A 12,355-nucleotide genomic window follows, 5' to 3' on the forward strand; every position below is an offset into this window, starting at 1 on the left:
ACAGAGCACCAGAAAAGAGCTTTGGGGGAAATCTGCCCCTTTAAGGACAACCCAGATCACCAGTGGTGACTAGGAGCTGCCATACTAGATTCATAGATTCCAAAGCCAGATGAGATCTAGGCCCTAGCTTGACCTCCTGTATAACACAGGCCATAGAAAGCCCCCAAAATAGTTCCTTTTGAACTACAGCACATCTTTAACAAAAGATAACAAAAGATTTAAAGATTGCCTGTGATGGAAAATCCACTGCGGTGCTTGGTAAGTTGTTCTAGTGGTTAGTTACCCTGACTGTTAAAATGTATATCTCATTTCCATAGCTTGTCTAGCTTCAGCTTCCAGCCATTAGAACATGTTATGCCTTTCTCTGATAGCTTGAAGAATCCATTGTTAAATATTTGTTCCTCATGTAGGTGATCAATGGCTCCATATCTAGTTGGCAGCCGGTATCAAGTGGAGTACCCCAAGGGTCGGTCCTGGGGCCGGTTTTGTTCAATATCTTCATAAATGATCTGGAGGATGGTGTGGATTGCACTCTCAGCAAATTTGCGGATGATACTAAACTGGGAGGAGTGGTAGATACGCTGGAGGGGAGGGATAGGATACAGAGGGCCCTAGACAAATTAGAGGATTGGGCCAAAAGAAATCTGATGAGGTTCAATAAGGATAAGTGCAGGGTCCTGCACTTAGGACGGAAGAACCCAATGCACAGCTACAGACTAGGGACCGAATGGCTAGGCAGCAGTTCTGCGGAAAAGGACCTAGGGGTGACAGTGGACGAGAAGCTGGATATGAGTCAGCAGTGTGCCCTTGTTGCCAAGAAGGCCAATGGCATTTTGGGATGTATAAGTAGGGGCATAGCGAGCAGATCGAGGGACGTGATCGTTCCCCTCTATTCGACATTGGTGAGGCCTCATCTGGAGTACTGTGTCCAGTTTTGGGCCCCACACTTCAAGAAGGATGTGGATAAATTGGAGAGAGTCCAGCAAAGGGCAACAAAAATGATTAGGGGACTGGAACACATGAGTTATGAGGAGAGGCTGAGGGAGCTGGGATTGTTTAGCCTGCAGAAGAGAAGAATGAGGGGGGATTTGATAGCTGCTTTCAACTACCTGAAAGGGGGTTCCAAAGAGGATGGCTCTAGACTGTTCTCAATGGTAGCAGATGACAGAACGAGGAGTAATGGTCTCAAGTTGCAGTGGGGGAGGTTTAGATTGGATATTAGGAAAAACTTTTTCACTAAGAGGGTGGTGAAACACTGGAATGCGTTACCTAGGGAGGTGGTAGAATCTCCTTCCTTAGAGGTTTTTAAGGTCAGGCTTGACAAATCCCTGGCTGGGATGATTTAACTGGGAATTGGTCCTGCTTTGAGCAGGGGGTTGGATTAGATGACCTTCTGGGGTCCCTTCCAACCCTGATATTCTATGATTCTAGGTACTGATAGACTATGATCCTTACTCCTTAACTGTCTCTTTGTTAAGCCAAATAGATTGAGCTCCTTGGGTTTATTTCTATAAAGCTTATTTACTAATCTTTAATCATTCTTGTGGCTCCTCTCTGAACCATCTCCAATTTAATCAACATTCTTCTTAAATTGTGGGCACCAGAACTGGACACAGAATTCCAGCAGTGGTTGCACCAGTGCCAAAGACAGAGATAAAATATTCAGCTAATTATCCACCACCACCTCCAAGCTTTTTTTGCTATCTCTGCTTCTCAGGATAGAGTCCACCAGCCTTTAAGTATGGCCTACATTCTTTGTTCCCAAATGTTTGTATACATTTAGCCATATTAAAAACACACATTTGCTTGTGCCCAGCATGGCTCTAACTGGACCCGACCATCCCTTCCTTCCCCATCAGCTGGGACATTCAGACAGACCATGGGGAATTACAGACCAGTCAAGTTAACTTCAGTATCCGGAAAGATAATGGAGCAAATAATCACGTAATCAAGTTGAAAAGACCTAGAAGATAATAAGGTGATAAGTAGCAGTCAGCCTGGATTTGTCAAAAACAAATCATGTCAAACCAACTTAATAGCTTTCTTTGACAGGATAACAAGCCTTGTGGATGTGGGGAAGCAGTAGTTGTGGTATATCTTGACTTTAATATGGTTTTTGATACTGTCTTGCATGACCATCTCAAATGAACTAGGGAAATATAGCTTTAGATTATGGCATAGAGAGTACACTTATAAAGTTTGCGGCTGGGAGGGGTTGGAAGTGCTTTGGAGGATAGGATTAAAATTCAAAGTGATCTGGAGAAATGGTCTGTAGTAAATAGGATGAAATTCAATAAGGACAAACACAAAGTACTCCATTTAGGAAGAAACAATCAGTTGCACACATACAAAATGTGAAAGGACTGTCTAGGAAGGAGTACTGCAGAAAGGGATCTGGGGGTCATAGTGGATTGCAAGATAAATGCGTGTTAGTGTAACGCTGCTGAAAAAAAAAGTGAACATCATTCTGAGATGTATCAGCAGGAGTGTTGTAAGCAAGACATGAGAAGTAATTCTTCCACTCTACTCCGCGCTGATACAGCCTCAACAGGAGTATTGTGTCCAGTTCTGGGCACCACATTTCAGGAAAGATTTGGACAAATTGGAGAAAGTTCAGAGGAGAGCAAGAAAAATTATTAAAGGTCTAGAAAACATGAGCTAGGAGGGAAGACTGAAAAAATTGGGTTTGTTTAGTCTGGAGAAGAGAAGACTGAGGGGCGACATGATAACAGTTTTCAAGTACATAAAAGGTTGTTACAAGGAGGAGGGAGAAGAATTGTTCTCATTAACCTTGGGAGGACAGGACAAGAAGCAATGGGCTTAAACTGCAGCAAGGTAGGTTTAGGTTGGACATTTTGAAAAACTTCCTGTCAAGGTAGTAAAGCACTGGAAAAAATTGTTTAACCTGTTCTTAACCACCACCAATGATGGAGATTCCACAGCCTCCGCAGGCAAACCCCAGTCAGGAATGGTCTAGTTATTACGTAGTCCTGCCATGAGTGCAGAGGATTGAATTACGTGACCTACTGGAGGTCCCTTCCCGTCCTACACTTCTATGATTCTCTGCCAAAGGATCTGCCCCATAAGGACTCCCCGCCACCAGGAAATCAGCCGTTGCCAAGGGCCAGAGTGGGGATGCTCTGTCTCCCTAAGGGTGGCCCCCAAGAAAGGCCTAGGTTAAGAGTCAAGAAAGGCATACACCTTTATGCTTCTGGCTCCCCAGGTGCACCCTCTTTTGGGCAAAGACACTAAGCTGGGAGGAGAGGTAGTTACACTGGAGGGTAGGGATAGGGTCCAGAGTTACCTAGATAAATTGGAGGTTTGGGCCAAAAGAAATCTGATGAGGTTCAACAAGGACAAGTGCAGAGTCCTGCACTTAGGAAGGAAGAATCCCATGCACTGCTACAGGCCGGGGACCGACTGGCTAAGAGGAAGTTCTGCAGAAAAGGACCTGGGGGGTTACAGTGGGCAAGAAGCTGGATATGAGTCAGCAGTGTGTCCTTGTTGCTAAGAAGGCTAACGGCATATTGGACTGCATTAGTGAAAGCGTTGCCAGCAGATCATAGAATCATAGAATATCAGGGTTGGAAGGGACCTCAGGAGGTCATCTAGTCCAACCCCCTGCTCAAAAGCAGGACCCATCGCCAATTAAATCATCATCAGATCGAGGGAAGTGATTATTCCCTTCTATTCGGCACTGGTGAGGCCACAGCTGGAGTATTGCGTCCAGTTTTGGGGCCCCCCACTACAGAAAGGATGTGGACAAAGTGAAGAGAGTCCAGCAGAGGGCAACGAAAATGATGAGGGGGCTGGGGCACATGACTTACAAGGAGAGGCTGAGGGAACTGGGCTTATTTAGTCTGCAGAAGAGAAGAGTGAGGGGGGATTTGATAGCAGCCTTCAACTATCTGAAGGGGGGTTCCAAAGAGGATGGAGCTCGGCTCTTCTCAGTGGTTGCAGATGACAGAACAAGGAGTAATGGTCTCAAGATGCAGTGGGGGAGGTCTAGGTTGGATATTAGGAAAAGCTATTTCACTAGGAGGGTGGTGAAGCACTGGAATGGGTTACCTACCGCAGTGCTAGAATGTCCATCCTTAGAGGTTTTGAAGGCCTGGCTTGACAAAGCCCTGGCTGGGATGATTTAGTTGGGGTTGGTCCTGCTTTGAGCAGGGGGTTGGACTAGATGACCTCCTGAGGTCCCTTCCAACCCTGATCCTCTAGGATTCTCTCTCCCTCCTCACCAGGGTTTTCCAAGGCTGCACAGTTCCCGGTCTGTACTGTGAATTCCCCAGCAAGTCTACCTAAGTAGGCCAGCATTTATTTTGTTTTCTCTCCAAAAACTATGAACAGCGTAATTACCCAGTTATAAAAAAAAAGTTACCACCCAGTCCTTTTTAAGCAAGCACATTTATTGTTAATGTGAAAGCATTAGAGAAAACACAAAAACAATAAAAGTTCCAATATGCATGCTAATAAGCTTACCAGAAGTCACCCATGAGTGTGACATGGCCTTTGTAGGCCAAAATTCTTCCAACCCATCCCAGAAAGTTTTCGGGCCCCCCTTGGTCAGAATGTCCTCTCCATTTGCTGATCAGGAAGATCGTACTGAGCCTGAGTTTTAACTGACTATTCACCCAAAAGTCCTTTCTTTGTTGGTCTCTGGAGAATCCAGATTGAACCAATATATGTGAGCCTCTCCAGGAGGCGATACAACCTGAGTGAATTGGCCTAATCGCCCCCACTGTTCTTTGTTCCTGGGGGGGGGCTGCAGTCAATTCTCTAATGGAGTTACAGACATCTGGCCTGCAAGGATACATATACTTAATACAGTAAGATCTCCCAAGGCTACTGCAGGAAAGTGCCATTCCTGTCACAGTGTGAACCTCTTGTAGTCAGACTTACATACACACAAGGGACAACAGGTAGCATTTTGAGCTCTAAGTTTCCATCTTTTCTGCATGTGAAATCACAGTCTCATTGCTGGAAGGAGGCGTTTTAGCTCTGAATTCCTGACTCTCACTCCCTGTCTCTTCTCTCTTCCTGTCCCTCTCCCCCACAGACAAACTTTACTGGCCCCATGAAACAGGAGAATCAGACACAGGTGACAGAGTTCATCTTCCTGGGCTTCTCCACCCTTCCCCATGGCCAGGCCTTCCTCTTCCTGGTGTTCCTGGTGATCTACCTCGTCACCCTGGTGCAGAATTCCATGATATTCACCCTCATCCAGCTGGATTCCCATCTTCACAGCCCCATGTACTTTTTCCTCAGCCACTTATCCTGCTTGGATATTTGCTTCTCGTCAGTCACAGTCCCCAAGATCCTGGTGAACTTCCTGCGTGAGCAGGAGACCATTTCCTACTGCGAGTGCATGGCCCAGATGTTCTTCCTGATGTCATGTGCGGGAGCCGAGTGCGCACTCCTAGCCGTCATGGCCTATGACCGGTACGCAGCCATCTGCAACCCCCTGCGCTACACTGACATCATGAGCCGAAGGGTGTGCTTCCCACTCGCCATGGGGTCCTGGCTCTGGGGTCTCCTGGACTCAGCCATACACACCTTCATGGCCTCCAGCTTATCCTTCTGTGGCACCAATCAGCTTCCCCACCTCTTCTGTGATGTCCCTCCCCTGCTGAAGATCACCTGCAGTGACACCTATGTCAATGAGGTCACACTCCATCTGGCTAGTATCTTCGTGGGCCTGAGCCCATTTCTGCTCATCGTCATCTCCTACCTCTACATCCTGGCAGCTATCCTCAGGATCCGCTCCAACAGAGGAAGGCGCAAGGCCTTCTCCACCTGCGCCGCACACCTCATCGTGGTCACCATATACTTTGGGATGGCCAACCTCAACTACAATCGCCCCAGTGCAGGCTACTCCATGGGGGTGGACACCCTGGTCTCCACACTGTACTGCATCGTCACCCCCATGCTGAACCCCCTCATCTACAGCCTCCGCAACCAGGAAATGAAGGGGGCCCTGAGGAAGGCTCTAGGGAGCCAGAGGAGAGAATATTCTTCCCCAGGCAGGCAGTGAGGACCCGGCTGAGGTGAGAGCTGGGAGGTGACTCCTGCTCTGCTCTGCCTGTAATGGCTCCTCCTCACTTCCAAGAGAAATGTTTTATTTTATATTCATGTTAAACAAAACCTCTTTTCTTTGGAATAAGTTAGCTGCGCCTTGATGATGCAGTCTGGGGGTGCAGGATCTATGTCTCTGTCATCTGCCTAGCACAGTTGGCCCCAGTCCCTGGTGGGGCCCATACACACTGCTGCAATAATAAATAATTATCTTCCCTGCTGTTTGACTCTTCTTTCTCCCGAGGCCTGGGTGTGTGGATTACACAGCACCAGCCCACGGATCCAATCTCCACTGAAATTCAGCTCCACCCGCTGAGCGTAGTCTTCACTCTGCTCTCTAACCAAGAAGTGGGAGCTATGCAGAACTGTGCACAGCCGCGTTGGCAGAATTTACCAGTTTTGCTGAAGTTGTCTCCCTTTGGGATCCTTCTGTTCCTGGAGGCTCCCTGCTGCTCTCCAGGGCCCCAGCAGACACCAGAGATGTGTGGGGCTCACACAGCTGACCTACATTCATAATACCCACTTCCTAACTGCTCATAAAGCAACAAACATGCCCGCTACCATTGGAGCCCACCAACAGTTCTGTCCCTTCCTAATGGCCAGAGCTGTAACCCAGGGCTCCATCCCTTTACCAGATAGGTTGGGCAGGATCCGCTCTTCTGAGTGGTAAGATTTGTTCAGATGAAGTGCAGTGGAAGGACTCACCCATTATCCTGGGACCCAGGATTGGGAAAGTTTGGCCAAGTACCAAGTAACTGCAAAGGCTTGGTTGTGATCCCACCTCTCACCCCATGTTAAGTAAAATGACTAACTGGATAAAAAGAAACCGATAAGAATACAATGACAACAAAAGCATCAGAGAGTGTGTCCATGTTAAAAGCCAGAGCCAGTCCTATGCCAGTCTCACTGACCTAGCCTGCAAACTCTCATGTACAACTGGATGAGAGGAAAAGAAAGTGGAGGAGTCCCTGCCAAGACAGACTAGAGGTTGGAGCCCTGGCCAGTAGGCCCTACAGGCCAACACCTAGTTGCCTCCAGCAGACTACAGACTAGAAGGGACATCTAGACACGCATCCTGAGGAGCCTGGTTAGCCCTGTGACCCTCAACAGGGCTGCCCTAGGGGCTGAGCTAGGAATGGCTGTGTTCATTCTTGATTGAAACTGACTAAAAGTATTCGCAGCCATGCCTCTCTTCCAGCCCCACTAAAGGATTTTTTAATTTCAGCCCCGTGTGCGAGCGCTTACTAGGACCCACCAGGTGCTCCAGTCTATAAAGCCTCCCAAGAGGCAGGCTGGTCTTGTGGTGCAGGTACACGTCCCTGGTCGGAGACTAAGAAGACATGAGTGCAATTCCCACCTCTGCCACTGACTCACTATGTGGCCTAGGCCAAGTCACTTTCTCGGTCAATGCCTCAGTCCCCCAAAAGTAACATAGGGATAATACTCACCTACTTTTCAGGGGCATGTGAGGCATACATTAATGGATTTAGCAAGGTGGTCAGATACTAAAGCAATGGAAGGAATACCACCTAGACAGACAGCTCCAGGTACACCCGGTGCTGAGTATCTGAGAAGCTTGGGTGTACCCCAGCACCCAGCGACACCATCAGGCAGCACAAAATTACATAGAATCATAGAAATGTAGGACTGGAAGGGACCTCAACAGGTCGACTAGTCCAGTCCCCTGCATTGATGCAGGACTAAGTATTATAGACCATCCCTGCCCGGTATTTTGTCTAACCTGTTCTTAGAAATTGCCAGTGATGGAGATTCCACAACCTCCCTAGGTAATTTGCTCCAGTGCTCAGCTACCCTGACAGTTAGGAAGTTTTTCCCAATGTTTAATCTAAATCTTCTTTGCCACAATGTAAGCCCATTACTTCTTGTCCTGTCCTCAGTGATTAAGGAGAACAATTTATCACCCTCCTCTTTATAACAGCCTTTTATGTACTTGAAGATTTATGTCTCCCCTCAGTCTTCTCTTCTCCAGACTAAACAAACCCAATTTCTTAAATCTTTCATTGTAGGTCACATTTATAGACCTTTAAACATTTTTGTTGCTCTCCTCTGGACTTTCTCCAGTTTGCCCACATCTTTCCTGAAATGTGGCGCCCAGAGCTAGACACAATACTCCAGCTGAGGCTTGATCAGAACTGAGTAGAACGGAATAATTACTTCTCCTTTCTTGCTTACAACACTCCTGCTAATATATGTGGTCTAGCAGTGCATTTCCTTCCTAACGTGGATGATTCTAATAAGATACATACACCAGAATTTCTCTCCCCATGTTAGTTTCCATGACAATCAAGCCTGATAACATCACTGCAAGATGCAGCAGGAGTAGAATCCATGTTGAGGTTTTGCCTAAATAGCCCTCCCTGAGGTGTGGCTTAAATCTCCTTCCTTCTCTCCCAGATGATTAGTATCACCAGTATTTGGAGTTGCTTCTCTCTCCTCACCTCAGTTGGGTCCTACATTCTTTTTTCTTGATGCCTCCACTCAAAGCAACTCCTCACTACACCAGATATACAGAGGTACTATTCCTTGAGAAGAAACAGTGATTAAAGGAGGATTAAAGGATAAAGGAGCTTGAGGTGCAAGTGGTGTTCTCGTCCATCCTCCCTGTGGGAGGAAAAGGCCCGGGTAGAGACCGTTGAATCGTGGAAGTCAACGAATGGCTACACAGGTGGTGTTGGAGAGAAGGCTTTGGATTCTTTGACCATGGGATGGTGTTCCAAGAAGGAGGAGTGCTAGGCAGAGACGGGCTCCACCTAACGAAGAGAGGAAAGAGCATCTTCGCAGGCAGGCTGGCTAACCTAGTGAGGAGGGCTTTAAACTAGGTTCACCGGGGGAAGGAGACCAAAGCCCTGTGGTAAGTGGGGTCGTGGGATACTGGGAGGAAGCACGAGCAGGAGCGCACAAGAGGGGAGGGCTCCTGCCTCATACTGAGAAAGCAGGACGATCAGCATGTTATCTTAAGTACCTATACACAAATGCAAGAAACCTGGTAAACAAGCAGGGAGAACTGGAAGTTCTGGCACAGTCAAGGAATTAGGATGTGATTGGAATAACAGAGACTTGGTGGGATAATTCACATAACTGGAGTACTGGATGGAAATAAACTGTTCAGGAAGGACAGGCAGGGCAGAAAAGGTTGGAGAGTTGCACTGTATGCAAGGGAGCAGTATGACTGCTCAGAGCTCAAGTATGAAACTGCAGAAAAACCTGAGTGTCTCTGGATTAAGTTTAGAAGTGTGAGCAACAAGGGTGATGTGGTGGCGGGAGACTGCTATAGACCACCGGACCAGGGGGATGAGGTGGACGAGGCTTTCTTCCGGCAACTAACGGAAGTTACTAGATCGCAGGCCCTGGTTCTCATGGGAGACTTCAATCACCCTGATATCTGCTGGGAGAGCAATACAGCGGTGCACAGACAATCCAGGAAATTTTTGGAAAGTGTAGAGGACAATTTCCTGGTGCAAGTGCTGGAGGAACCAACTAGGGGCAGAGCTCTTCTTGACCTGCTGCCCACAAACTGGGAAGAATTTGCAGGGGAAGCAAAAGTGGATGGGAACCTGGGAGGCAGTGACCATGAGATGGTCGAGTTCAGGATCCTGACACAAGGAGGAAAGGAAAGCAGCAGAATACGGACCCTGGACTTCAGAAAAGCAGACTTTGACTCCCACAGGGAACTGATGGGCAGGATCCCCTGGGAGAATAACATGAGGGGGAAAGGAGTCCAGGAGAGCTGCCTGTATTTTAAAGAATCCTTACTGAGGTTACAGGGACAAACCATCCAGATGTGTAGAAAGAATAGTAAATATGGCAGGCGACCAGCTTGGCTTAACAGTGAAATCCTTGCTGATCTTAAACACAAAAAAGAAGCTTACAAGAAGTGGAAGACTGGACAAATGATGAGGGAGGAGTATAAAAATATTGCTCAGGCATGCAGGAATGAAATCAGGGAGGCCAAATCACACCTGGAGTTGCAGCTAGCAAGAGATGTTAAGAGTAACAAGAAGGGTTTCTTCAGGTATGTTGGCAACAAGAAGAAAGCCAAGGAAAGTGTGGGCCCCTTACTGAATGAGGGAGGCAACCTAGTGACAGAGGATGTGGAAAAAGCTAATGTACTCAATGCTTTTTTTGCCTCTGTCTTCACGAACAAGGTCAGCTCCCAGACTGCTGCGCTGGGCAACACAGCATGGGGAATAGGTGGCCAGCCCTCTGTGGAGAAAGAGGTGGTTAGGGACTATTTAGAAAAGCTGGACATGCACAAGTCCATGGGGCCGGATGCGTTGCATCCGAGAGTGCTAAAGGAATTGGCGGCTGTGATTGCAGAGCCATTGGCCATTATCTTTGAAAACTCGTGGCGAACGGGGGAAGTCCTGGATGACTGGAAAAAGGCTAATGTAGTGCCCATCTTTAAAAAAGGGAAGAAGGAGGATCCTGGGAACTACAGGCCAGTCAGCCTCACCTCAGTCCCCTGAAAAATCATGGAGCAGGTCCTCAAGGAATCTATCCTGAAGCACTTACACGAGAGAAAAGTGATCAGGAACAGTCAGCATGGATTCACAAAGGGAAGGTCATGCCTGACTAATCTAATCGACTTCTATGAAGAGATAACTGGTTCTGTGGATGAAGGGAAAGCAGTGGATGTATTGTTTCTTGACTTTAGCAAAGCTTTTGACACAGTCTCCCACAGTATTCTTGTCAGCAAGTTAAGGAAGTATGGGCTGGATGAATGCACTATAAGGTGGGTAGAAAGTTGGCTAGATTGTCGGGCTCAATGGATAGTGATCAATGGCTCCATGTCTAGTTGGCAGCCGGTATCAAGCTGAGTGCCCCAAGGGTCGGTCCTGGAGCCGGTTTTGTTCAATATCTTCATAAAATGATCTAGAGGATGGCGTGGATTGCACCCTCAGCAAATTTGCGGATGATAATAAACTAGGAGGAGTGGTAGATACGGTGGCAGGTAGGGATAGGATACAGAGGGACCTAGACAAATTGGAGGATTGGGCCAAAAGAAATCTGATGAGGTTCAACAAGGATAAGTGCAGGGTCCTGCACTTAGGACGGAAGAATCCAATGCACCGCTACAGACTAGGGACCGAATGGCTAGGCAGCAGTTCTGCAGAAAAGGACCTAGGGGTGACTGTTGACTCATATCCAGCTTCTCGTCCACTGTGTGCCCTTGTTGCCAAGAAGGCCAATGGCATTTTGGGATGTATAAGTAGGGGCATAGCCAGCAGATCAAGGGACGTGATCATTCCCCTCTATTCGACATTGGTGAGGCTTCATCTGGAGTACTGTGTCCTGTTTTGGGCCCCACACTACAAGAAGGATGTGGAAAAATTGGAAAGAGTCCAGCGGAGGGCAACAAAAATGATTAGGGGTCTGGAACACATGAGTTATGAGGAGAGGCTGAGGGAACTGGGATTGTTTAGTCTGCAGAGGAGAAGAATGAGGTGGGATTTGATAGCTGCTTTCAACTACCTGAAAGGGGGTTCCAAAGAGGATGGTTCTAGACTATTCTCAGTGGTAGAAGATGACAGGACAAGGAGTAATGGTCTCAAGTTGCAGTGCGGGAGGTTTAGGTTGGATATTAGGAAAAACTTTCACTAGGAGGGTGGTGAAACACTGGAATGCGTTACCTAGGGAGGTGGCAGAATCGCCTTCCTTTTAAGTTTTTAAGGTCAGGCTTGACAAAGCCCTGGCTGGGATGATTTAGTTGGGGATTGGTCCTGCTTTGAGCAGGGGGTTGGACTAGATGACCTCCTGAGGTCCCTTCCAACCCTGATATTCTATGATTCTATGATACTGTCCAGGCTGCCTGTGTATGGCTTCATGAGCCATGGCATTAAGGGGTAGGCTGGTCCCCAAGGATAACTGTAGGCATTTCAACATCCCCAGTGGTTATTTTCTGGTCTCGGAAGAAAGTCCCTTCCTGCAGCTGTTGAAACAGAGCAGAGTTCCTGAAGATGCGAGCGTCATGAACCTTTCCTGGCCATCCCATGTTGATGTTGGTGAAATGTCCCTTGTGATCCACCAGTACTTCCAGCACCACTGAAAAGTACCCCTTTCGGTTTATGTACTCACTGCCTTGGTGCTCCGGTGCCAAGATAGGGATATGGGTTCCGTCTATTGCCCCATCAGTTAGGGAATCCCATTGCAGCAAAGCCATCCACTTTGACCTACACATTTCCCAGAGTCACTACCCTTGGTAGCAGTAGCTCAGTGATTGCATTGGCTACTTGGATCACAGCAGCCCCCACAGTAGATT

General features: G+C 47.7%; 2 protein-coding genes across 2 annotated transcripts in view; both read left to right on the forward strand.

Moving 5' to 3' along the window:
- The first annotated feature begins 5,077 nt into the window (after window positions 1–5,077).
- LOC125624704 (olfactory receptor 5V1-like) lies at window positions 5,078–6,034 on the forward strand. Its single transcript, XM_048825908.2, has one exon. It carries the CDS (start codon window positions 5,078–5,080, stop codon window positions 6,032–6,034), a length of 957 nt encoding a protein of 318 aa, XP_048681865.1.
- Window positions 6,035–8,435: 2,401 nt separating this feature from the next.
- LOC125624650 (olfactory receptor 5V1-like) overlaps window positions 8,436–12,355 on the forward strand; it is a 35,609-nt gene continuing 31,689 nt past the window's right edge. Inside the window, 1 exon segment of the mRNA XM_075124640.1 lies at window positions 8,436–8,947. The gene's annotated coding sequence lies outside the window, so the exon portion shown is untranslated.

This window comes from Caretta caretta, chromosome 1, assembly GCF_965140235.1.
Source record: "Caretta caretta isolate rCarCar2 chromosome 1, rCarCar1.hap1, whole genome shotgun sequence".
Taxonomy (NCBI): domain Eukaryota; kingdom Metazoa; phylum Chordata; order Testudines; family Cheloniidae; genus Caretta; species Caretta caretta.

Coding starts and splice junctions, on each gene's coding strand:
- LOC125624704 (XM_048825908.2), top strand. CDS start 5,078: ATGAAACAGGAGAATCAGACACAGGTGACAGAGTTCATCTTCCTGGGC.